Source organism: Cyanistes caeruleus, chromosome 13, assembly GCF_971803275.1.
Source record: "Cyanistes caeruleus chromosome 13, bCyaCae1.hap1.1, whole genome shotgun sequence".
In the NCBI taxonomy this organism is placed as follows: Eukaryota; Metazoa; Chordata; class Aves; order Passeriformes; family Paridae; genus Cyanistes; species Cyanistes caeruleus.
Genome location: NC_141713.1, coordinates 11,664,161 through 11,691,622, shown reverse-complemented (window position 1 = coordinate 11,691,622; position 27,462 = coordinate 11,664,161). Strand labels below are relative to the sequence as shown.

Genomic DNA, 27,462 nt, shown 5'->3' with positions numbered 1-27,462 from the left:
GTCCTGTGAAATCTGTCAGGAATGTGTCTTCCATCTACCTTAAATCACATCAAGCTAAACTGGGCTGAATTCATCATGGGAAATGTGCAAGAAAGTCCTTGGAAGAGTGAGATTTTGGCTTGTGGTATCTGCCCTTTTGCTGCTGACATGTGCTTGTGATACAATGGAGGTGGTAGGATAAATAAATCTAAAGGAAACAAAAAGGGCAGTAATCACACATTTTTAATCCACAAATGTGATAATACATAATATATTTAAGGTGACCTGAACATTGCCCATATTTTAGCAATGTTTTTACATACCAAGCTACAAGTACAAAAGTAAACAATGAATATACAGGATATGCAAGTATGAGAAGTACTTGAAAACATATCTTTCCTTAAGGCTACTCAGATTATTTTTAAATAAAACAACAGATGTTCAGCTGGTGTGTTTAAAATACCAGAATCTGAATATTGATACTTGAAACACACAAAAAGTCACAAATACAGAATATCCCTTTCCTTTAGACATCTTGAATGTTGAATAATTTTTTCTGGCTTTAAAAGAAGAACTTAAATTTGTTTGCCACAAATGATACACACAAAATCTGACATGTGCACTGGGACAGGAGCGTTGGATACAAGAAATACTGTTCAAAAGCATCAGTTGACAAGTACATGCCTGGAAGAAATGCAGGTAATGATGCAGGTAAATATGGCTCTGCAACTGGCTGCTTGCAACCCCAAATGTTGCTGTCTCATTTCTGTGTTGCAAAGGAGTTTTCCATTTTCATTTTGACTAAATCTACTTTTAATGGCTAAAGAAAATATGTAGGAGAAATTTACACCATTAAAAACTGTTCTGCCAATGTCTCATTTTTACTGTGCTTCAAATGAGTTCTCCTGGGAACAGGTAAAAATTCACCTAGGACAACCCAAGTGAATACATGACCTGGGTATGTATTCTCACCTGTATAAAGGTATGACAGTAAAAACTGTTGCAAGAGATAAAATATAGTTATTCTTGGGTGAGGAAAGACAGAAGGATAATAATTTTTGAACAGTTTTCTCTTAATACTCTAGTATTCAAGAATTTATTTAAATGAGAAACATTTTTTTTCCTTTTCCTAAAGTAATGAATGATCAACATGTAAGCTTCCCTTAGAGAGGAATGGCTTTCAAATATATTTTCTTGTCTTTGTCAGCTTTCAGATACATGCATCTCTCTATTATAGCACACATGATATGGAAGGTATTACCCCCAGATGATGGCACTGTCTGCTCTCTGTGTCAGCTGAAAGGAGAGGGCTCCTGATACTGCAGTGTCAGGAGATAGAGATGACTCTGGAGGATAAGATGGAGAGGACAAGAAGAGAGATTTCTGAACATGTGTTTTTCACTCTGGGTCAGTCTGTACCTACCCAGGTTCTGCAAGTGGCAGGCAGAGAATCCACTCTGCTCCCACACTCCCTGTGTCCAGCCAAGACTGTACAAAACCCACTCCTTGGCAGAATGTTTTCATTTGAAGACATCACTATATTTTGTTTCAAAAAACCCTGGAAAATTCACTGAAAACATTCTGAGCAAAAACTCACTCCAGAAACTCACCAGAGTCAGTAAGGCTGTTCTCTTTTGACTACTGTGGATATGCTACACTCGGAGGCACTGCACAAATAGTGGATGGGGTTCCTTTGTATCCCACCTCTGATTTACTGTAGGCACAAATGTCATGGGTACATTAAACCAAGAGTATTATCTAGGCTGAGTATTTTGAGGATCAGGGATGTAAATGTTGGTGTCTCAGGTGTGCTGCTCCTCACAAGGGTAATTTCAAAATCTTCACAGAGTGTTTTGTTCTGTCAGGCAGAACAGTAAGAGCAGCACAGCCTTCAGTCTGAACTCACCTGATGTTACCCAACACACACGTCCTGAGAGCGGGGGAACTGCTGTACTACTTTATCTACCTTTGAGCTTGAACCACTGAGCTGCTTTTCAAATTAAATTTGTTGTTAGCAGGTATAAAACTAAACTGATGGTACTGTTGCTTCATAGAGCAGCTATTTAGATTTTCTCCCCCTTCAGTTTGTATGATTTGTTACTCTCTTAATAGATTTATACACCATGTAAAATCAGAGATGTTTTCTCATATTGATTCCTGATCCTTTTGAAAGGAGTGAACTTAATCCATTACAGCCCTACTTTCTGTGAAAGCTTTTTCAGTTAGCATGGAAATAATAAAAATATATGCACCAAGGGCCTTGGGGGTAAATTCCATGCATTGCTCTTGCCTTCATCTGTCTATCTTTACGTAGCCATGCATCTGAGTTTACTTTCTGTTCACATGTTCAGCCTTGAACACAAAGCTAGCACGATCACGGTGAATAGCAATCTGTGTCTGAACAATATATATCAGCACAGCCTTGTTCACTGTGCTCCTTGAAAAAGACTGAATTATCTGAACAAACATTGAAATCGGTAGCTTTCTGATTTAAGTTTTCCACTTCATCATGGGCCTGGTGAGCACCTTCTGGGCCCTGCTGGGGACTGTAGTAAGACTGATGGGAAGGAAGCTTGCTTGCCTACCATGGCTTATGAAGGGTGGCCAGTTCTAGAGAGAGGATTTTGGTCGGTTTCTTGCCTTTGAGCACACTTTCAAAGAACCTTCTCATCAAGTAGTTTGTTGATGCCGTTGCAGATCTTTTTGAGGTATGGCCGACAATCCCCATCCAGGCTGTACAGGGCAGACAGAAACTCCACATCTGCAAAGTGGTTGAAGACGTGGTTGATGCGCCCGTGGGACCGCGCTGTCAGGTGTCGCCCTACGAGTTCGTGCACGAGGTCTTTGCACTCATTCAGCAGTTCTGCGAGCACATTCCTGTCAAAAGTGTACTCCACCTCGTAGAAGCTGACGATTGTCATGGCAGTTTGGTTCAGCTTCTTCCTGAACTTGTCTACGATCTCCAGCTCTTCCTGGTTGAACTGATTATTTCGATAGAGGATGCCGATTTTTATTGCCACTTTGATCAGGTCTTTCATGATTTTATGGGCTTCCTTTTTGTTTCTGGTGTGTTCCTTTGTTACTTTGTAGAGCTCGTCGAAGATTTCACTGCTTGTGTCATCAATTAGCATGTTAGCCATGGTTTTGGTTGCCATTTTACTCAGGATCTTTTTCTGGGCTTGCAGTGCAAGATTCTTGGAGCTGAAATAATCGGGACCTGGTTTGGGATAGAAAAAAGGGGAGATGTTAATTTGGTGAATTATTTTTGCAATCAGTTAAGAAAAGTTGTACCTGCATGCTTAACTGAGACCTTGCACGTGTCACTGACCAGAGCAGTCACAAGTGCAGGAACACTCCCATCACGCGACTGCCAGGTACCCTTGGGGTTCCACACATCCATGTTTCTGGTCCTGCTGCCACTGAGGGCTTTTGCTTGCAAATAAAGAACAGAATATTCTGGCAGGGAATATATATGCTGATTCTGTGATAGTCTTTTAATTTTGTAGTTCAATATGAAAGCTTTCTTGGCAGAGAGATCTGCTGAGATGTTGTGGTTGAAATAATATGTGAAGTATCAGAGACAAGCAAAAAGGTATAGTGACAAGCAATATAAGAACCTTCAGAGTTACACTCTGGTCATTGGGAGGCACTGCTGTTCCATGGTTAGGCTAAACAGATTCACAAGCATGGATTTATTTTGCCTTAATCTGTAGTATCAATGCCTTCCCCTTTTGTTATCAATTTGCAAAATTATAGAATACAATTTATATACAGTGTTGGTGCTTCAGTGCATGCGGTTCCTGCCAGACAAAAATATCTGAGCTATTTGCTCTACATTTATCAAACCAATATTTTGGGTTTTTTATCTTTTACTCTTATCTGCACATTTCACTCAGCAGAGCACCCGAACACATGGCTATTGCTGGGCTTTATCTCATGAGCTTCTGCGATTCTTGGTCAAGATTAATTTGACCTTCCTCTGTTCTTTTACATTAATGTTTGCTGCTAACTGACCCTCTGTGGACAAAGCAAAGGAAATATGGATATGAAATAATATCCAGGTTAATACCGGGGGAGCAAAGCCTCTGTTGGATCAAAGGGCACTTTATCACTGTAGCCAGGTGGTGATGAGGGTGTGCACCTAGGGAGGACAGCCAGCGAGCTCTGAGCGATGGCAGAGTGGGCTCTTTGTTCTCAGACACCTTCCTTGCCTTTCCCTCACATCTCCCCTCAGTCTGTCCCCCTGCAAAGGAGGTGTCCGTGTGTCCCTGCCAGCTGGGACCTCGCTCTGCTCACTGACACCAGAGCCTTGGCTGCTCCCAGGGGGATGGAGGGAACCACGTCCTTCACCAGCTGGGAAATCAAACCACTAAGTGATTAAAAATGACAATAAAAATCAAATCTTCCAGAACTTATTTGTGGAGTCTGAGTGAGTCTTTAAGCTGGTGGGGTAAGCTCCAAGGCCCTTTTCAGCCTTCAGCACACGAGTGTTGTCACTTCCCCTGTGCTCCTTGCACCCTCACGCCAGGAAAAAGGGGTGCTGGCTGCCAGTGCTCACTTGGAGTAAGTAACACTGAATTTAAAGTCCTCTTTTTAATTCTGATTTTCAAGTTGGCTGGAATATGAAAGTTCTTTATTGCTGGAATATGAAAGTTCATCTTTATGTGCCACAGCTGTACTGCTGAGCAATGTTAAAGAGTGCCATTTAATTTCAACTGAACCACCACCTGGAAAAAATAATTCAATGTGCTTAAAAGAATTGCCTGTCATTTGGAGAGAAAATTGTGGGGCTGAGCTGCTGTCTGGAGGAAATAGGAAAACTGTGATTTAATCTAGAAATGATAAAACCAGGATGAAAGCATTCTTTCACTTAGCAGTACGTGGGTATATAAATAGTATCTGTGATGAGTAATTATGTGCATTTGACACACTGAAATGGTAGATTGTTAGTGTCTGTTTCTGTAGTAAGTGCTTGCTATTAATCAAGTGGATGTAGTTGATCAGTACCCTGTTCGATCAAAAACTGAAAATAATTGCTTGTAGATTTTTAGAATATTAATTTTACTGAAGTTCAGGACACTTCAGCCTCGTGTCCCTTTGCCCAGGTGAGAGCCCAGCTGAATCCTGTTGTGCCTGGCTCTGCTGCAGGGACAGAGCTGCTGCAATTCAGTGGCTCAAAGCAAATCTGGCAGCTGGGGTGAGAGAAACATCCCATTCCCACCACACACCCTGGGCGGGTCTGGGACCAGCAGAGCCACCAGCACCTCAAATACAGACACATGCAGCTGCCCTCCCACCTATGTGATCCCTGAGACAAAGCTGGATGCTAAATTAGCACATAAAAGCTTCTAATGAACTTTCAGGAGGGAGGGTTGTCTGGCACAGAAAAAAAAGTGTGATACATGTTCATGTGTCCAAAGTCCTGTCTCTCATCCACAAAACTGAGAGTGTGACATTTGAATGTGTGTCTCTTTCCCGGGACACCCCTGGGCTGGTAGCTCAGGCAATGATACCAGAGCTCCCAGTGAAAGGTGCAGGCTGTGAAAGGGGCAGCACAGCAGGAAACCATCAGGCCAAGTTTAACTCAATGTTAAGGCTGGAATGCTTTTCCATGGCGAGTCCCAAGTGTGGGATCTACTATTTAACAGCTTGAGACTGAGCCCCTCCTCATCTTTCAAAAAGTAAAATAAAGAAATGTGTTATTGCATTGCTGCTGTGGCTCCCTGCCCACTTTGTGCTCCTGCCTCTCCAGCCCATCCCTCCATGGCATCTGTGGCCCCCAGCCATGCCAGCCTCAGGAAGCAGGCAGACACAAACCCCTTGTGCTCGCCCCTTTCCCAACTCCCTCCATGGCCTGTGCTGCTCTCTGATCTGCACAATCTGTAGGAGCTGGTAATTAGTTTGGTAATTAGTTTCACCACCATGTGCTTTATCCCAGTCAGCAGTACCAGGCAGAAGAGGTTCCAGTGGCAGGGGCAGAGCCTGGTGGACACAGATTGTTGTGCACTGTGGTGTCTGTTAAAGACAGAAGCTGCAGCTGCTGCCAGGGTCCCTCCACCGTGTCAGGAAAGTGCTGCCAAGCTCAGGAGGAGGTGAAGGGCAGTGTTCCACCTGCCCAGCAAGCTGCTTGCCTGGGCCCTGGGACGGGCTCTGCAGAGCCTGGGCCACGGCCCCACTGCCGAGCTCCTGCTGCTGGACCCAGACAATGTGTGTGGGATGGGAAGGAGGCAGACAGCAGCCATCAGCCCACTTGTGCCCTGGATAGACAGCGGCGTGGGGGCTGCTCACAAAGCGCTGGGCTCGGCTCTGCTTTGATCCAGGGTGTGCACAGCCTTGCAGCAGCGTGTGCTGGAGAGTGAGAGAAGCTGTTTGGACCAATTGTTTGGATTCCTGCCTCCAAAATCACACTGTGCTCAGACACCCAGGTGACGCCTTGCCTTTCAAAGATCACAAGTGGTTAGCCACATGATTACATTCAGGCTTTCGTGGGGACAGGGTGTTTACCGTGGCAGCCTTTTCTTACTGCAGCACATTGCTCACTACACAAAATACATCTTCACCTCCTACATACAGCAATTCTATTTTCTGCTTTCTTTCATACAGCAAAACAAATCAGCAACGACATTTTAGATGCTATTAGCTTTCAGGAACATTTCACCAAGGCTAAAAGTGAAAAACCATCCTCTAAGCATCCTGCTTTGTTGGGTGGTGGTTAGCTTCCATTATAGAAAATCTGCCATCTTAGTTTTTACTAAAGGGCCAGTTCTGCTTCAGATCTGCTCTCACCTTTTCTCTGTCATCTAGAGAGCCGTGTATGATAAAAGCTGTTTAAAAAGCTCCTTGTGATGGGATTGATCCCACAGCAATCTCCATCCCTCTGGAAGAGCAGCTCTCCAGCCCTGTCTCCCCCGCTGCGGTGCCCACGGAGGAGTGGCGAGTGCCCAGGGCAGGAGGATGGGGAGAGGCTCCCTGTGCCCAGGGAGTCCCATGGTCAGGGCAGGACACAGCTCCTGTCACCACCAGTGAGCACCCAGCTCCTGGCACGTGGTGCTGAACATGACAAAGATGTCTCACATCCGCTAAACTTAATAACACGATTGCTTAATAACAGACTTGCTTAATAACAGAAGTGCAGAAAAAGTTTGGCAACTCTAGCGAGCGGATGTAAGAGTTTTATATTTTAGGGGTTTTTGAGACTAAAATTCAACAACATCTGTAATATTCTCCAAATATTTTGATTGCAGATGGCTGTACCAAGTACAAAATGGTCAGAACTAAATGCTCAGCAATACTATTTTTATGTAAATCCACATTCAGCCGCTCTGTACAAAACACATGGCAAATCCAGTCAACCAGAAGATGCTCCCACTACGGTGAGGAGGGAGAATGGTCAACGTTTGCTGGAAGCAATCATGAGGATATGGAAACCAGCCTCCTGAGCAATGAATCCATTTCCCTCCCAGTTAGCCACTTGGTCAAAGCCATAGCACCATTTTGCAGCCAGGATATTTTCTCCTCTGGCTAACGACTGAAAGTTGAGTTGAAGTGAACTCTGAGGGAGCATGGCTTCACCACAAAAATGGGGAGAGGAGGGGTTGATCTGAAGGAGGTTGTCCAGTGCATTTTAATTGTATCAGCAGGCTGGCTGGAATTTCACCTGACACTGGGAGCTGTCACCCCAGTGCCTGCTGCAGCTTGTCCTGGACAATCATTTACCTCAGCCACTGGCTCCACCTGCCCCAAAGTGAGACACACGTGGAGCCTTTGCCTGATTTGCCACTACACTGAGTGTAACCCAGCTCCCAGCAGTCGGGCTGGTTGTGTTTGCCAGCCAAGAAATGCACATAGTGGAGCTACTGAATAGGCTTGAGAGCATCCTGGAGAGGTGAGTTGAGCTGTTTTAAATTAAAGGTCTGAGCTAAGATCATGCAGAAGCTGCAGGTCTGAAGAGGGCTCTTGCAGCTTGGCAGAAATGGGAGCTGATGGGAACCAGAAAAGGTTCCCTGCATCTGTGCCCCAGCTGCACTGGAAGTAAGCAAAGGGCTGAGTCTTAACAAGATGGAAATGCGTAAGAAAGTAATGATGAAGAGGGTGAAATATTTTTAATACTCCTGAATCTTCACTTTTAAAATGCAGCACAGCTTCTGCAGCAAAAGACAGGCTTTAAGGAGTCAGCAATGCTGCTGGAAACGTGGGCATTCCTCCAGCTGCTCACAGTTGTGGGAGATGGACCAAGCCAAGGGCCAGGCACACTCTCTGAGTCTGCTACAGTGTGAGATAGCTGGGGTATGAAAATCATTGTAGAAATTGTGCTGCTGTGCTGTTTTAATGACTTGTGTGACCCAGTTTGAATGCATCTGTGTAGTTTAACTTAGTGATATACCTGCCCCTGAGCCTGGAGAGTCTGGGAATGGCAATGAGGCAGTTGGATTGTAAAGCTCTTGCAGGCAATATCTGAATGGTTAATCCAGAGTTACTGCTGGTGTGGATAATTTAGTGTGGCAGCTTGTTTCTTTATAACCTAAAGATTTGCCTGTAATGGCTCCTTTTCTTGACAGAAATACAGAAAATCTAGTTGCTTCATTTCCATCATACAGGCAAAATGTTACAGGAAATGAGCTGCAAATGTGTATGTTTTATTTATCCATAAAATATCACTTACATGTTATAGAATTGACTAGAAATGTGAACTGCAGGATTTAGGATTTCAAAGTAGCTTTAAAAGCAGACAGGAAAAAAAGTCCACTAAAGCCACTTGTCTTGCAGTGTTTTAGTCCTGAGCAGCCCAGGCACGAGCTCTGAGTGTGTGTGTTACTCTTGGACAGCTACAGGATCACTGCAGAAGAAACATTCAGTGTTTCCAGTAACTTTAAGCCAAGAAATCCAATAGAGCAGATGGAATACATCAGCTTTCAGGGAGGGCCAATTTAAACACATGTAAGCACCAGGGGCCCAGTGCTCAAACTTTAACACTTCTAAATTGTTACTGTGAGCATAAAAGGGTTGCTCATATCCGCAGTGGAACAGGAGATTACAGACTGATAATTATATGATCCTGAGAGAATGTACCAGTACCCAAGTGTCTGAAAGCAGAACTTGGACGTGCTGGAAAAGGCAGCACCAGCCCTGTGCAGAGGAAATATGACTGAATGGAAAAAAAGACCATTTTTCCTTTCAGTGCTTTAGATGAGCATCAACTGTGCCACGAAAAAAGCTCTGTCTGGGAACCTGGGGACTGGAGTTCCAATGGATAGTCTTATTTCTGCTGCTGATTTGTATCTGGCATTCATTTTTCTAGTACTGTATTGTTGCTAAACACTGGAGTTGCCTTTCAATACCTGGAGGAGGTGGTGGAAGGCTGGGGGGCCCTTCTGTGAAGAGGGGCCCTGCAGTGTGAGCAGGTAGAATGCTGTCCTCTGGGTAATGCCTCCAGGAGCCTGTCCAGGGGAGAGGAGCTCAGCTGCAGTTTCCATCAGCTCTGATGGAGGTGCCAAAAAGTGTCTGGCTGAGTTTTGCTCCTGCTGCCCCTGGTAGCTGGCTGGGAACTGAACTGCACCACTGCTCCTCTCCTGGGTCTGAAAGCAGTAGTGGCAAGGGCTGTGTGGATGACAGCACTGTCCTGGAGCTGAGCCTGGCTCACAGGGTGGAAACCCTCCCAGGCACTCCCTTGAATATATGGCACAGCTGACACCATGCTGGGATTTTGTATGGCTGCTATTTGACATTACAAATGAGACATTACGCTTGGTCATATCCTGCAAACTTCATCCAGCTTGTGGGAGAGGAAACCACTCCCTGCCAAAGGGCTCAGTGAGGATCATCTCTGCCACTGTGTCCCACAGACCAAAGGGCTGCACCAGGCAGCAGCTGCTTTGGTCAGGACCTGGTCCAGCCTGCCAGGGACCAGCTGGGCACATGCAAGCAGCAGACACCTCTCTGAAAGTGGCCACTAAAGCTTTTGATTTTATTAACCTGATAACATAAATCAGAACCAAAGCCTGAAGAGGCTGCAGCTCAGTGAATAGCATCTTTGCAGGGTGTTTCAAGAGTTCATTTTCAACTTTTCACCTTGTATTTTGTGGCATGGGGGAAGCTGTGCTGAGGCAGCAAACACATCTGGTTAGCTCCTGGAAGTGAGTGAAGGCGATGCAGAGCTCGCCCAGCCCCCTGAGCTACACCCAGAGTGTGAGCAAGGCTTTGCTCTTCAGTGAACTGCTCAGGAGTTAAAGTCTGTCTGCCAGGAATGACAGCAAAATACTGGGGTGTTTGGGTTTCTAAGCTTTACTGTACAACTAAAAGAGGTTTTGATAAACTGACCACTGTATTTTATAAACAGGTTTAAAGTCTTTTGATGTCAGTTTATGTTCATGGCAAAACACACTGAAAAGAGCGAACACCCCTATCCCAGAAAAAGCTTGTTTAGCTCTGCCTGACACTGCCAGACAAAAAGGTTCCCCACTGACAGCAGAATTTTGATAAGGGAAGATTGGTCATTACCCCTTGCAATGACCTATTGACCCTGTTCTTGTATTTTGAGGCAGGTCTTTATGACTATATTAATGTGGGGATTTTTTGAAAGCTAGTTTTACTCTAAAAGACTCTTTTGACCAAAGAGGCATGGTGGCATCCCCAAAACACTACAACCAGATCTTATTTAAGCATGGATAGCTCACCAACCCCAACAGCCCATCCCTTGGTGGCACTTGGGGACATCTTTAATTGGCAAGGAGTATTTTGCCTTCAAATTGTCTGTCAAGTTTCTTTCTCCAATATAAGCTCTACAGAAAATCTTGGGCAGGAACGATTGAAGAATTTAACTTCAGTCTCTGAAACATTTTGTGTTTCACATCCTTTGCCTTTTCCACAATTACCACATTTAATACACTGTCCTTTCTAGAAGACATAGCAGGGAAAAAAGAAGCTATCATGGGGACTGTGTGGCAAAAATACCCAATTAGTCAAATAACTATTATCTCTATAGGAAAATTATGCTTGTTTTAATGTCTGGCCATGTAATTTTCACAACAGGATTGTAATGAGCTCTTTGATACGTGCTAGGGGATTGTTTATTGCTTAGAAGGGACAGAGGCTCTTGGGGAATATCAGGCATATAATGAATGATAAAAAATTATCTTGTTAAGGAATGAAGGCTTGTAGGCTTCTTTGAAAGGATTCAACCATCATGTTCTTCCACACTAAAGTAACAATTATCCAGGAAAGAAAGGATTGTCTTGCCAAAGTATTGTTTGTCACAGAGACTTAAAAGCCATGAGAAATCTTTGAAGATCCTGCAGCTGTCCTGTTTTATCCAGATGCAATTGTTGTAGCAGCTTCTCTTTGTCAATGATCTGTAGAACTTGCTTGCAGTGGTTCCAAACTGGTAGATTTGTTCTGAACAAAAACTTGAAAAGCCCTTTGAACCTTGTGACACTTACACAGGTCTTGGGGGCTTTCAGTCCAGTTCCATGAATGACTTGAATTCGTGATCAGGATGTGTATGGTGTTCATGCATTCTTTTATCCTCTCCTCTGGCAGGGTGAGGGAGAGAGGAAGGCTGTGGAGGCATCTGTGCTTTTGTGGGCTTGGTGCTTGGCAGTTACCACAGGCAGCACTCCTGGTTAACGGGAGGGTCAGATTTCCCCCTGCTTCTGCAGCTCAAATGCTTTCTATTCCTTCCAAAGAAGTCTCTTTAGCATGCAGGAGCTGGTTGTTCCCAGTAGGAACAAAATAATATGCTGTTAGTAAAGCAAGGCCCATCAATATCAGCCGTAAATATTAAACAAGGCCTCCGTGCAATGTGTGTGCTTTAAATAGTTAAAGTGCAGCTATGAAACAGGCTACTGGGTACTGCTTCACCAGTTTCTATTTTTTCCCCCACCCATTTCTCATCCTCTCAGGAAGAAAATTTTGAGGGTTTATTTTTGTGCCTTCAAATTGCTTGCTGTTGCACTACACTGCTCTTTCTCCAGAGATAAAATGTCCTTGCCTTTTACATAGAATAATTCTATTTTTGACTCTAATATATTAAGAATGGCATGAAAAATAACCATGTCTATGCTCTAGGGATGTACAAAATTCCATGAGAAAGCAAGCAAGTGGGACCCCAGGAGTAGCTGGTCTGAAGATGCTGTGAAACTGAGATGGAATTTCTCTGTAGGATATCGTGAGGCTGAAGGAAAATGGGAAGGGGGAAGTATTTCTGCTAAAGCAGGTCAAGGTGAATAAACTGGAAAGAACCCACACCAGGATGCAGCTGCAGCAGGTGTCCAGCTGCTGCTGACCTAGTGGCTGTGTGAGCTGAGCTTTGCCACGTACAGAGGGAGAGGATGGGGCAGCAGCTCCATCCCTGCAGGGCTATCCCTGCTCCCCTCTGTGGGACAAGGCTGTTTGGGGTGTGAGAAACACAACTGTAATTCACTCTGGTTGTGTAGTCTTGGGTTTTAAAAACAGGCAAACCCCCTGTCAGCAGCACTGTGTCTTCTCTTGCAGCGCTGCGAGTGCACAGACACGGCGCTGGGTGACACCTGCCAGGCTGTGTGGAAATGGGAAGAGGCCAAGGGAAAGGGAGTGCAGGGGACAGACAGGCTGCTGGAGCCTGGTAGGAGTTAATGGCAGCAAAACAGGGAGATACTTCTTTATGGACACCGTGTGCTGTTGTTTTCTTAATTTGGTACTTGGTTGCTTGACCACTTGGTTTTGAATTAAGAAAGTGATGGAAGTAAAGGGAATAAAGCAATGCCAGACATGAGGTGCAGCTGGAAAAACATACTGTTGGTCCATAAATAAAAACACCAGAGGAGCTGTTAATTTCCACATTTAATTCCAGCCATGCTTCCAAACTCTGTTTATATCAGAGAACAAAGTCAAATGAGGGGAAGGTGAAGAGGACAATAATGGCGAGAAATGTCTGACAGCAGTTCACTTTCCTAAGTCAGGAGCAGACACTGTAGACTGATCACAACATGTTTAAAACTAATAATGAAAGAAGGTTTCCTTAACCTTTCGCAGAGATTATTTATTGTCTAATTTTTATTCTCAGTGTATGTTTTGGGGGAATCAATTTAAAAAAAGAAATAGAAATTGAAGATGCTGATTAGCACTCACAGCTCTGGAAGATGAGGGCTTACAGGTTATAACCCATTTGGAGCTGCTGTTTGACAGTGCACAGAGAGGCCCAGCTGTGGCCATCTTACAGCTGGAAGGGTGATGTGTTTGCTCACTGTGATGTGAGCAAACAAAGGGTGTCAAACCTGCTCCAACATGACAGCCTGGCAGGGGCATAAGGGAGCTTCAAGTGAGGCTTATCCTATGATGGACTGAAAAACTCACAACAAAAACCCCAAACCCCAACCCTCCCCCTCAACAAAACAAACAAAAATCTTTAACCAAACAGAAAATCCCACTCAGAACCCCAACCCAAAGCTGCTGCTAGAAGAGGCTCTGCAGATGTGTATGTCTATTACTAAAGGAATAGTTTTCTGAACCCTCCCTTTAGTTATATTGTCTATGTCACAGAATCATTACTTACAAGGTATGTGGGTGCACTTGTCTCTGTATTTATAACAGTTTTCACTCCCTCCATGAATGCAAAGGCCTGGATTTGTAAAGGCATCTCATTTATCACTGACTGTCATCCAAAATTTTAGCTCCTATTCCAAGAATGTGCAGGAGGCAAAAAAGGACTTAAAAAGATCTGGAAGAGTTGCTGCAAGTTATGAAGTCTTTTTGGGTGAAGGAAATGCTCTGGATTCATTCATGCTCCCACTGCCAGTGACCCTCCTCGTGCCTCCAGAGCATCCCTTGCTCCCTGTGCCCCAGTGCTGTGTCCCACTGCAGGTGGGAGAGCAGCAGCATTTTGGAGCCAGGTGTTGAACTGCTGCACTTACAGCAGGTTTCAGGTGCAGATCTGAGCTCCAACGTGGCAGGGAAGTTTCTGCTGCTGCTCAAAGCAGTTTTGTTCCATCCAGCCCAATTAGTTGTTGATTGTGCTGCAGCTTTATGAGCCCAGCACAATACCAGATGGAAATGCAGCTTGTGCAAGTTCATAAAAGACCTAAGGGTACCCTTCCTTTCTGAGGAAGAGCTGCTGATAATATCAGTTTCTGAATAATGCTCTGGCTTCTTTTAACTCATTTGAAGTTTTTGTGGGTTTTTTTAACCATTTCCTTACATACTTCTATCAGACAATCCCATTGTGGCCTTGCTGAAACATACCTTGCTTGCTGTTTGATTATAACCACCAGGAGTGATATTGTAGAATCTGTCTACAGTGAGTTAGTTCAATGGGATAGTTATAAATGAACTAGTGGTGTTACAAGTTTAAAAGAGAAAATTTATTTTTAAATGTCATTGACTTCTCCTTGCCGACAGGCAAATAAGTAAATTCCTTTTTCTTGTAGTTTAGGTCTTTTTCCCCTTCTTCAACAGAGAGGAGATTAAGCCTGTGCTGTACTGAAACAGCTGCCCACAAATGAGCACTGGAGCTCTGAATACCTTTACAAGAAAATCTGGCTTCAACATCTCAATATCCTCGATGCAGGGTGAAACCAATGCCTCGTTTTCTGTCTGAAAGTGCTAGAAAAGTATTTGTTAACAACATTAAAGCTGAAACTGAAAAGACAGAAGATGTGAATACTTAGAGGAAGAGTTTGCTGTTTAGTGTTGTTCCCCAAAGAGGACAACAAAACTAGAAGTCTCCATTTACTTATTGTTTTGAACAATGCTTTACTGTTTCCCTGGTTATTCAAAAGAAAAGGAAAGACATTTTTACAGTTGCAGAACATTAGGCTGTGTAAAATCCTTGAGTAACTTTATTTTCCTTTTTTTTTTTTTTTTTTTCCTTCTTCCCCCTGTCCCTAGAGAAGGATTAATTGCTGGGGAGAACGCCAACCCAGATTCTCCAGATTCTGAATGGAAAACTCTTGACCAAGGGAAAAATTAAAGCCGGTCAATGCAGCTGGGATTCATCACACTCTCCATCTCTTACAAGTTTTTGTGCATCTGATTGAGGATTTATTGGTAGGAACACGTTGCCTCATGCCTCAGATGTGATCTCTAACTTTGTTTTCCTTTAAAATGAAGTCTGATTTGGACTTTAGTGTATCCTTTGGGTGATCTGCTCTGCACTGTTTGTCTACAGTGTCAGGTCAAGCATCTGATCAAGATGCACAAAGCACAAGGAATGAATATGTGATGAATTCCATCCACGTGGAAAAAAAAGACAGAGGTTAATCTGTCTGTCTATCTATCTATCTATCTATCTATCTATCTATCTATCTATTTCACATGAACCAGACCACCTGCTCCATACTTGTCCTCTGCAACCCTGCCATAAGGAATGACCACTGAGGAAAGCTTAATCTAGGCTAATGTGAGCTGAGCCTTACAGTACAAGTGGAAGATTATTTCCTTTGGAAGGACAGAAAACCTGGGAAGGTAGAATTGCAGGTCAATTCTGTTCTTCCTTGGTTCAAAACCTGCATTAATACTATCTGCCAAAACTTACAGTGTCTTAGAGTCTTACACTAATGAATGAAAAAATCCTGAATTTATACTGAGAATAAAAAAGGAGGACAAACACAACTACTGATGATGGTTTCCTTGTTATGGGTTGAAACTAAACTGCTAAGCAAGGTATCAGTATCTTCACAGCGAGGTAACTGACCCACGCAGCATAAATAACACCTGACAGTCAGAGCTCCTGCAGAGGATAAACACTAATGGAGATAATCTGGTTTTGCACTTTTACCTTGTTTGTTGTGTGTGTACATACTGCAGAGCACATCATGCCAGGAGGGGAATACTGATAACAGGGATGCTTTCCCTGTCATCAGTCTGTAATAATGCTGTAACAGCAGTGGCTGCAACCACCCATGGTGCTCAAGTTCACTCAGAGTACAACTCTTTATTTCAGGAAAGCAGAAATGGAAAAGATGCTGGAAAAGTACTGAAATGGTCAAGACAGTTCTTAGAAGGTCTGTTTCATTATTCTGAGGCATGTGAGTAACAGCAATGTGTTGTGTGGGGGTTTATATATATTTATATGTATGCACATGTATCCTCATTATATAACACTGCAGCTCCAAGGAGTCAGGATAGAATGTGCATTGGGAAAAAACCAAAAATCTCTGCCTTTGTATTATGCTTTTCTGTAAAAGCCTGACAGGACAAGCCTTAACAACACACACAGATAAACAGAATGTGCCATCCCTCATGGTTTCAATTCTGTGAAATCTCTGAGTACATACGCACAGAGCTGATTTGTGATGATGCCTACACGTGTACCGAGAGCATCCAGCTGGGGATGCAAAATGTAACCTCTGAATGCAGCAGTAACATCGGTCTCTGGAGAGAGGCTCCACGAGAACTGAATCTGGCCCAGCCTGATACTGAGAGAAAGAAGTGCAGCACAGCCCACACGCTGTTATCATCTTGCTGCTCCAGCTGCCAGCAGAGCTGCTGCCTTTGGCTCTGCTAATGGAATAACAGACAGTCCCAGGGCTCTGAGGGAACGCTGTGCTCATCAACACAAACTCATCCCACCCAAACAGCTGACACTGCTGAAGGCACTTGGGTCATTGCAGCCCTTTCTTGATCTTCAGCATGAATTTTCAGGGTGTCTGTGGTACCTGCTGGAGAAGCAGAGACACTGGCCTGTCACTTCTCCTTCTGGAGCCATTCTAAGCATAGGCAGCTTCTCAAGGCTGACCTAGGAAGCTTCCAAACGTGAGTTTAGATCCATGTTATCTCTCTGGAATTGACATGGCTTTCAAAGACTGAGCACCCTGAACACACTGAAAGTGGAACTTTTTCAGATGGACCAGCAGCAACCTGAGGGAAAATACTGCTTATTTCCTCTTGCTGCCTGGTAGGACTTGGTAAATCCTTCCTTCCTAGAGAACTAATCTTGCATAGTCCTGCCTGAGGACACTGGCTTCAAGGCTCTTTCTGCCTGAAGAAATGTGACAAAATCCACTTCTTGCTCCACTCTCATCAGTCTTGTAGGAAAAAACTGGGTTTTGTCTGATCTTATGTTTCCCATTCAACTTTTTATACAACGAAGAAAAGCATTAATTCCTTTCATGGAGAGGGGTTTGAGCAGTTCTGGCACGTACTGCAGCAGAAATTGGGAAATCTCCAGAGAGGACTTTGTCAGGCAGGGATGGGCCAGATTGCTTGGAGCCCAGTTCTCATAACTGGTCCAATTCCCTTCAGTGAGGGGCTCTAACAACCCCTATCACACACTTGTCTAGGGAAATAAAATTCCCATGATCCTGCTTTTGTAGGGTTCAGATTTTCCTGCAACGAGGTCTGTCTGTAGCTCCTGCTGGTGCTCCTGCCATTGCCATAGCATAACCAGGGACAGCCACATCTAAGAACACAAAGAATGAGCACGAAGCAGAGAGCCTTTGATCAAATGAGACATTTCTATGCTTTTAAAAGGAGCCTTAAAAAGGAATGTATACGTGTTATTCATTACTATTATTTCACAAATCAAAATAATCTTGAGACTCCTATGGGTTTGCACCAGAAAGCCTAGAGAGTGATAATCCAGTGTTTGTGCTCTGAATATAGGTATTGCTCATAGGGAATAAACTGCTGGCAGGAACACTTCAATAAACTCCATCATCAAGCTGAACTATACTTTAAAATAATTGTTTAACTTTTACTAACAGTCATTATTAATTTAATGAAGTTTCCCAGGATGCTTTAAACCAAAAGAGAGAATGTTTGCAGTCCTCTGCATAGAGACATCGCACATTAAATATTCAACAGGAAAGGTCTGGAAGAGGAGCCCTTTTGTTTATTCTTATTTCCTTTTAACCAATGCTAATCTCATGCTGCTAAGCCCTACACTTCAGTATAGCTGAAGCTTCCCTTGGCAAATAACTGAGCAGCAATTTAACCCAGTGGGCCTCACCTTAGTGAGCTGGGTTGGCTGCCAAAGAGAGCTGGCCTGCTTTTCATTTTTAGTTTTTTCCCCCTTTTCCCCACCCAAGTCTATTCAAATAGTTTCTTTTGCAGCAATCTGTTCTCCCTCCCTGGGCCTGATGCTGTTGCTGAGATCCCCTTGGCACGGAGCTCTTCAGGCCTGCCTCTGCTCATCTGCAATTCCTCAGCTTCTGGCAGTGCTGCTCCCTCCCTGCCCACAGGTCTCTCAAGGTTTGTTCCAGGAGCAGCACCTCCCCATCAGTCAGCTGTCTGTCCTTTCTCTAAGCAGAAAGCCAGAAGCTGCTTCGCCACTTACCACTCTGCAATATTTTCTGCCCAAATATCAAATACCCTCATGCTTACAGAGAAAGCTCATGCAGAAGCTTTACCCTTTTGGCTTGCTTAACAACCAATAAAAATATGTCTGTGATAAAACTGCATTTTCTTACAGCAAATGGGCTCCCCAGTGAGCCTCTCAGACTCACTCCCCACTGTGTGAGCTCTCACTAAGTGCAGCCCAGTGGTGGTAGCGTAATGTTGCTTCAGTGGGCGCTTATTTGACTTTAATATACACCAAAATTGCTTGTGGAAAGCTTCTATCAAAGAAATAAAACTCCAGATAGCAGAAGTCTGTCTCTTATCTAGTGAGAGATAGCCTATAAATCCAAGCAGCATGTTGGAGATTGGCAAGATTTCTGACAAATGGAAAGAGAGGGGTAAAAATAAGAAAGTCAGCTGTCACTGTGTGTGTTCTGGTCCCATGTTGATGCTCGTGGCTGGCTGATGCATTTTCTTCTTGGAACTCACACAGAGGATCCATCCTAAGACAGCAGCTGAAGAGAGATTTGAATCCAGAGACTTTTGGTTAAGAGAGACCATTAATGCTCTGAACACAAGTCTATAAATGTGATGATATGTCACGATTTATTCAGGGCAGCTCTGAGTTTCTTAATCAAGATGGTTATAATAACAATACTGCTTTGTAGACTGGGAAAATGAAACCTGATGAATCTCCTTAACAATCTGATGGGTATGCTTTGTAAAATTCTAGAGGTGCTTGACAATTGTACAGCAATCTGCTTTATTCCAGAATAAAACCGGTCCAACACTATAAAAAGAATGTAGCATACTTCAATATTCTAAAAGTGTACACTTGGATGTCTTAGTTTGAGCATTCCTGTAATGGCTTCTTCTAATATAATTTAATTGCTTTCTTTTTTTACATTTACCCATAAAAGTTCTTTTATTTTACAGTCAATGAAACTATATGCACTTGGAGGGAGCTTTTCTCCTTCATTTTCTTTCCAAAGAGAAATTTACAAAAATTGACATATACGGCCAAGATGCTGTGGTAAGAAAAAGTTATCTGCTTAGATAAGCTACGGAAAACAAACTGTTTAAGGAAAATACTTGCCTTTTTTTCTTCATGAAGGTGAAGAAATTACTGCCTTGTGGAGGAGCATTTGCTGTATGGGGATTTGCCTCTGAAATAGCTGGAGATCCCAAAGGTTGCGTATGAACAAGATTTAGGTCTCCATTGTAATTCCTTTTGAATAGATAAGAATTATTTTGCTATATTCAGAATTTCATGAAAGAAAGTCTCTACTGAGATCACTGATAATGGCCTAAACTGGCCAGGTAAAATTATGGTGTCATGTATGATGACACAGAGCTTTCTTTTTCCATGATGTAATTAGGTTTGACTCCAACCATTTCTCATCCAAAACTGACTTCAGCTCCACCAGGTCCTCTTTCCTAATTCTTTTAGAGGGAACTCACTATTTAAAGGGGATGTATCCCAATCAACCATTGTATATTTCTGTGGGCATTTCACCACCTTTCTCAGGATGTGTTTTTGTACACGGTGTTTGGTGTTATCGTTCTCATTTCCCACAGCCATCAGAGCATTACCCTGCACTGCACAGTGGCTCCAGTCTGAATTAATGTTCTGAATTTAAACAGTAAATTTTAACAGTCTCAGGCTCTCATCTTCCTCATGGGACTGAATCAGCAAATGAAGAGAAGGACTACTTTCTGAGTTCTTTTAGTTATGTTTATTTTGCACTATGATAACTTCTTACTGTATCTGCTCTTGCCTTATTCCTCCTTTTCTCACCACAAAATAACAGAAATAATCTGGAATATGGGGATATAAATTATTTATGTCAATGGCTAGATTTAGGAGCGACTTTTAATGGCATTGTCTTTGCTTCAGAAGTGAAGAGACCACAGACATAGGTCAGTAAAGCAGTAAATAAAATAAAGAGCTTCAGAGATAGGAATGGAGAAATGTATGCAGTGGATGCTTTAAATACCCCAGAGTTTTGAACTATTATAGGCCAATTCCACCAAACTCTAATGATTTTTAAGATCTCTGAGACTCTTAGCTCTATGTCATTTCTTGGCTGTCATTTTTATCATGTAGGCTAGTTAATGTATTTTGGTTAAATATGGGCAACTGTAATCTCATTCTGTTCTTCCAGTCCTGCTTGTGCAGTCTTCCCCTTTCTTTGTTGTGCAAGGAAACCAGATTTTCATCTTCAAAGGTTCACATGGGACCTTTAAAAGATTCCATGAAGAAAGTTTGCCCTGATACCTTGCAGAGTTTGCAAGGTCCCATTGCAGCACTCTCATGAACTTTGCAAGGTCCCACTGCAGCACTCATGAACAAGTTCCAGAGAGTAAAGCTGCTGGGTCTCCTTTCCCTAATCCAGATGTGCAGAAATGAAGTGGCACAAGGTAACCCTTTTGGGGTCCTATCACAGACTGTGAGGGGTTGGTAACACCAGCAAAGCCACCCCCATGTAAAAATACAAAATCCTTATCCTTTGAACAGCTGCCTCAAGAAGCCTTTTCTCCTCACTTAGTCCTGACTAACCCAGTGAAGTGGGAAGGAGTGAATGAAAAGACATTTCATTCTCCTCTGCCAGAGAACAGCTCTCAGAACAGTGCTTTTCAGCAGTACCCTGATTAGAATGGCTGCAGGCTCAGGGGACTCCCTGTTGCCAGCCTTGGCACCTTGCTGATTCTCAGCACTATTTGTTACTTTTTTTAAACCCAAAGCCAGTTGAAACTAATGAAAACACGCTTCTTTAACAGCCAGAGATTTCCCAGCCAAGCGCTGCTTAAACTTACTAATGTAAATAGCTTTGCCATTTTATAGGGTATGTTCTGAGTTAAATGAGCAGACCTTACTGGGAAATTGAATTTAAAGGTATTGATTTCCCCCCTTCCTCATATCTTTCCAAATATGTCCTAAATTTTTGCCAGTTCTAAGGTGACCCTGTTCATGCAATCTAATGTTTAATAGCTATATTGAATAATATCCCAAAGATGAGTCAGAGCATGGCTGAAATTTGCACTGAAGTCATAGAAAAACATAACCTCTGAATCAAAAATAATTTGTGGTCTTTCCTATATCCTCTGTCCCAAGGCACAGAATCAGCCTCTGAAGCAGTTTGCTTTTCTTTAAAATAAGCTAAATCCTCTGGGGCACACCAGTACAGTTCCACCTGTGCTGGCAAACTGGCCCAGTTCTACACCCAGTGAGGGAGCACTCCCCTCACCAGATTTATTTTTCATAGGTTGACTGAAGAAAAATAACCACTCTGCACCTAATGAGACTTAAGACTGGACAAATCCTATAGCTTTATCTACTTATGCAGTTGAGAACAGGGAAAATCACAAGTTTTGGGCTGTCTGTAGCATTCATGTAAGCTTGAAAATTTAAGCTATTTTGTCAGAAAATGTTGGCTGGCTGAAATACTGATGGAAGTGCATGTATTTTTTCCAAAATTCCTAGTGATTTCCTGTCAATCTCCCAGGCTTTCAGCCCTTTCTTCTTGAGTCTGCCATTTGAGTTAGCTTTGCTGCACCAATTTTGACTGAAAAAGTGAATTGTTCCCCCATGCAATAGGGAATTTAGCCCAGTGCTTCTCATCAGACTAACAGAGCTCATACTGACCCTGGTCATATAGACTTGGTGTTCTTGAAAAAAATCCCAAACAAAACCATCAAAACAAATAAAAAACCCCAACAAATGTGTGTATATATGTATATATATATATATATTTATGCAGAGATATGTTACACATATACATCTTTTTTTCAGGAGATTTTTCATTCTCCGTGACAACACAGCACCACTAGATTTTGCAGTGCAAAGACTGCCTTTTAATCAAATCTAATCTTGCATACACTTATGTAGATCTCCCTAATGATAATTTCATCTCTGTGACACCATAGGACTGGTAATACTAATTGTTTCAGCACGTTATTATTGTTTCAGTTGTTATTGTTACCTACTGTCCAAAGCCTTTGTCACTTCATAGGACAGTAAATGCATTTATTGTGATATCCTACTTCTAAAATACACAACAGAAAAATTATTGTCATAAAATGTTCTGAAGGTATGAAGCATGAAAGGAACAACCCTATTTCTCATATGCATTGAAGGGTTAAATCACATACTTTGGGAGCACTGTTGCGTGTTAAAAAATTATTTACGAGTTGAATTGTATCACTTCTAAATGTATGAAGAGTTGGGATGGCTTCCAATAATTACTAAAGAAGCCAGCCAAGTGATGCTTTCCAATTAAATCAGGCTGAGTTGCTGTTGTTTTTTTTTAACTTCCCAGTGTCCTGTGTTCTTGCTTCTGTTTTTTCACGATTCAAAGAGACAATGTATTAACCTCATGCAAGTGAAGTCTCACACGTCTGTCTTTGGTCTCCTTTCATGTGCTGGTGAGCAGTAGGAGTCTCTGTAGGTACTCACTACATGAAAGGTGTCTTTCTTGTCCATATAAGTGCTGCTGCTGCTGCTTCAGTCCTTGCTTTTATTTAGAGCCAGTTGTTATACAAAGCTTCAAAGCTTATAACTTCTGGTAGCTTATTTATATTTGTAATGTTCAATCTTTGATAACAACTGTGTTAAAAAACCTGAGGAAGGAGTGCAGAGCTGAAAGCATTGACTTCCATGGCTGTGTCTGTGCAGTTCAGGTTATACAAAGAGACAGATCAAAGTCCACTATGTCTAATTTATTAGCAGGGAAATAAAGAACAAATTAATTTAAAAAAAAGCTGGAAAAAAAAAATCATTAAGCCTTAAAGTATTCCCTTTCCTCCTTGTATTGGATGAAGCTCAGATGTTTACAGGGAGGTCATGCACCACTACTCACATGTGCTATCGCACTGGTACCAGCTCTTGATAGAGAAAAAAATTCCACAATTCTCCAGAGGTTTATTTCCTGGATGAAGCATATTAATAAAAGTTACATTTTTATATCTAGGCTGAGTCCTAGACCGTAGACCTAGAGGATATCCCCAGACCCCAGCAGCCCATGAACTTTTCCGAGAGAGAGAGAGAAATGTAATTATGAAAACCTCATCAAGTCTTTATAAGCCTAAATTCACTGAAAGCACACTGGACTGAAAAATAGTTACATAATCTTCAGAATTAAATAGAACACTGAAAACACTGCAGTAGACTACTGAGTGCTTATTCCTTGGGAGTGCTTACTCCTTTCCATAGCTGGCTATAGTCATCGTTGCTGCAGAGTTCACTTTGTTCTATGCTGAAGAAATATGTCAGCTCCAGAGTACATAGGGCCTGCCTTTATTGCTGGGACTGGAAGTTTGCCACTCGAAGATCTAATCAGAATTGTTTCTTTTTTTTAGCGCTCTGGAGTAGATAAATTCATTTGTGTATATTTATTTAGCTCTGTTACAGGTTCATCTACTCATCCATGATGGTTTGCAAGATTTAAATAAAGGTTACTCCTTGATTAGTGCTGGAAAATTAAACCAGCTTGTGTAACTTGGAAAAATGATTTAAAATGATGGAAATTATTCTTCTACAAGGAAGACAGAAATAGCCCAACACAAGTGCATTCCACAGTTGCCAGTTGAAACAGCAGCCTATTTTTGCTGTGCCTTTTACTGATTCATTTCTAGGGTTGTTCTCTAAAAAGAATCTACAGTTAGTGGGGCTGAACTGCTGCTTTCTGTCAAGTGGAAACTGAGTGGCTGTTCCATTGCTTTTTTCCAAAAGCTTCCTTTGAAAGCTGAAACACTGGAGCACAGAGATCTGCCAGAGCCTGCCACTGGGAATGCAGGAATGCAGTCCTTGCCCAGGGTCTGTAGGTCCTGCCAGCTCCTCCCTTTCTGCTGTGACAATTCAGATGCTGCAACAGTGGCTATTGCTGCCCATACCATACAGGGGCTTCAGCCAGAGGATTTGGGAAGCCAAATCCGTTTGTCACATGTCTGCATCTCCACCAGCCTCTGCGAGAGCTGATCCCAGAAACAATGTGCAGCAACCCTGCAGGTAGAGCAGGGCTTGACACACTCTCCTTCCCAAGAGGGGAAGTGCCCTGCCACGCTGCCCATCGTTACGGGATGGGCACTTACAGACCTGCCTGCTGTTTTCAATAAAGATTTCTTTGGGCTGCTTTCAGGACCCCAAGTTTTCTGGCCACAGAAGTACCACCTATACCAATGCTGCAGCCATCTCTGTGTGGGAGACCCCCACAATAGCAGTTCTTGCTGAGAATGTCTTCTGCTGACAGAATTCAGGTAGTGAGTGATGTGCCCTGGGCAGGATTCCTGACCATGTGCAGAATATCCGTGCTTTTCTTTTACACTGCACAGCCAGAACACCAGGGACTCCAGGGGAATGCAGTCCTGAGGAGCAAGCCAGAAGGGAGATGGTCTGAGAGGCATCAGCCAAAGAGCCCTCACAAGACTGTGGATGAGTTTGTCCTTGCTGAAGTTGAGCTACTCCAACTTGTGGCTACTTTTACTCACAGACTAGTCCCAGTAAAAAAATGTAAAGCCACTCTGCTAGGCCCAGGTAGGGCTGTCAGTCCTTCAATTAACATCCCTTAAAATCAAACGATGCATTAGATTTGGGAATCAGCAACAAAACTCACCATCCCATTGCGTTACACATCTCACTACATTTTCACAATGACATTCAAAGAGTAAAAAAACACTAAAGTACTTACTTATGTGCTTCAAACACAATGGCATTAAACAGATTTCTGTGGAATGTCCCCTGTGCTTCTAAAAACTGTATTCTCACAACCAGCAAGCTTCTGTGAATCTCTTACCAGCTGTGGTCCACCACAGACAATCTTTCACTGTTAGAATTGAAGATTTTCTCAATACCATATTATCTGAGGGCAACAGGACAGAAAAAGGATCCCTGAAGAGGTCTTTAAATTGCTGAAGACAAACACAAGCCCCTAGCAATATACATTCTTTAGGTCCTTATTGAAGTGTATCTCATGTGTATCTTTTTACCCATATGAATTTCACAGTCTGAGCTGGGATCAACAGATGAAGGAGTGGGAGAAAAGGAAGTTTTATCCCACTTCCACCCCCAGTTCTGCTCAATTCATTCATTTCATTATACACTCCTGCCTGCACAGTGTATCCTCCTCTCCCGGGTCAGGCTGCATCCACCCCTGCTTTAACCTCTTTCTACCCCAGTGACAACAGCTGGTTGTTCAGCACATATCCAAAATAGCACTGGGCTGCTCCAAAAAATTACCATAGCTTCTCCTCTGAGGCATAGCCAATGTGGCCTCACTCAAACTATTAATTTACAATGCATCCTAAAAGCCCTCTGACATCCCAATCAGTAGGAAAATGAAATAAACGTTGATTTCTTACAAGATGTATGAATCTTTTTACCATCAGGAAGGGGAAAGAAAACAGAAGCTTTAGAGACAATCAGAGTAATAACTTCTGAATCCTAGTCTGGAAATAGAAACACACACAAAAATAGACATATAAATATCTAAAACATATTTTCTATTTTTTGGTATTTTTTGTAATCTGAAAGCTCTCAAAACATAATGAACACAAGTATCTTTTTGTTTGCAGTGTATATCCTGCTTAACAAACCAACACACAGAGCATTTTGGCTCTTAAAAATAACTACTAAAATGAAGGCTGTCTAACAGAGCATAGATTGAGATGGTTATTAATGCTAACAGCACCTAGATAGTCTGTCAGAGTCTCTGCTCAGTAAGAACTGAGAAGTTCATTGCACTTAGAAATGTCTCTCCATAACATCCATATTTGGAAAAGAAATAGGAAGACACTGAAGCAAAATATAATTTTCCTCTCCAAGCAGCACTTAAGAAAATTGTGTATTATCTAAAATTGTACAAAGAAAAAAAATGCTTTCACAGCAATCAGTTTCTGAGGTATTTAAAATAGTCTTACTTGACTTAGTTATAAAATGGTATCACTGATACCTCAAATTTGCTAGAAAGAGAATGACAGCTCTCCCCTGAGTTTCAAGTATCAGGCACTTGTTCATTGTTCTTTCCTAACAAAATAACAAAATTTCACTCCTGTTTGGAAATCAAATGACAAGATTGTCTGACTACAGCTATGTGCAACAAAGGCACTAATTAGAAAATTCCTTGGCAAATGACACAGCCAAGACTTATTTCTGCTCAAGACCACGATGTTTGCCCTTGTTTGGGTAAATGAGAAATACAGAAGACAAGGATAATCAGCTATTTTTCTGTGTCCTAAAAATTTTTAGTCACAAATAATTTCCACATAAAATTATACCTTCAATTCTAAAAAAATCTCAGTACCATCTTTTACTTCCCACCTTCCCCTAAGCTGCAAACCTTGTCCTGCTGTATATGTTATCCATGTCAGAAAACAAATTCCTTTTGTTTTAATTTATCCAATCACATCATCTTTGGTTTTGTACCCATCGGATTTCACACTCAAGCTGAGAATTTTCATTAAGGCCTGTGAAAGGACAGATTTTGGGACACAGCTAATCATGATTCCTTTATTCTACCCATGTATTACAAACCACTCCAGGAAATGTAAACTTTTCAAAGCTTTTTACCATTTGAACATTTTGATTGAGAACGAATCCTCAGCTTGTCAGTTGTGTTGGTTTTAAACATAAATGGTATCTCTTTCTTCTCCTGGTAGGGATCCCACTTCACACATCAGCTAATTAACCACAATTTAGACTGAAGTACGAATGATTACTCTGCTGAAATGCTGCTGTTTCTTAGCAACCATGAAAGATACGGTAAAGGATGTGAGACAGAGACCCAAATAACATCATTTCCAGCTTGAGAACTTCCACCTAGACTAACCTATGAGTGGGACAGTAAATTAATTTTAAATTTCTCTACTTCAGTGCTAAGTCCCTTGCAGGCTCTTGACAGTGTGATTTTCACAGTCCATGATGACACTTAAGCATTTAACTTCCCCAAAGCTGATGATACCTGCTAGCTACTCCAAAAAAACTTGTAAGGCTTAATTAGAAAAATATTTCCTGCATTCTTCCCACAGGATGACTTATGTCTAGTACTATTTCCTCACTTGATGGGAGTTCTACCAAACTAAAGCTGCAAGGTTAGGCCTTGCTTCAGTGTTACACAATAAACAAAAATCTATTTTTTTAGTAGAAAACTGCTTTTTCTCATAATCCTAATAAGGTATTTTTAGCATTTAAATTGCCTTACTCTGATCTGAGGATACTTATTTTATGTATTAACCAAATTT

At 42.3% G+C, this 27,462-nt stretch overlaps 1 protein-coding gene across 1 annotated transcript in view; it reads right to left on the bottom strand.

Annotated features, from left to right (window-relative positions):
- Positions 1-204: 204 nt before the first annotated feature.
- TIPE3 (TNF alpha induced protein 8 like 3) overlaps positions 205-27,462 on the bottom strand; it is a 45,040-nt gene continuing 17,782 nt past the window's right edge. Inside the window, exon 2 of the mRNA XM_086848408.1 lies at positions 205-3,196. Coding sequence (XP_086704534.1) covers positions 2,634-3,196 — 563 coding nt within the window. The 3' untranslated portion in view covers positions 205-2,633. The remainder of the gene's footprint in view (positions 3,197-27,462) is intronic.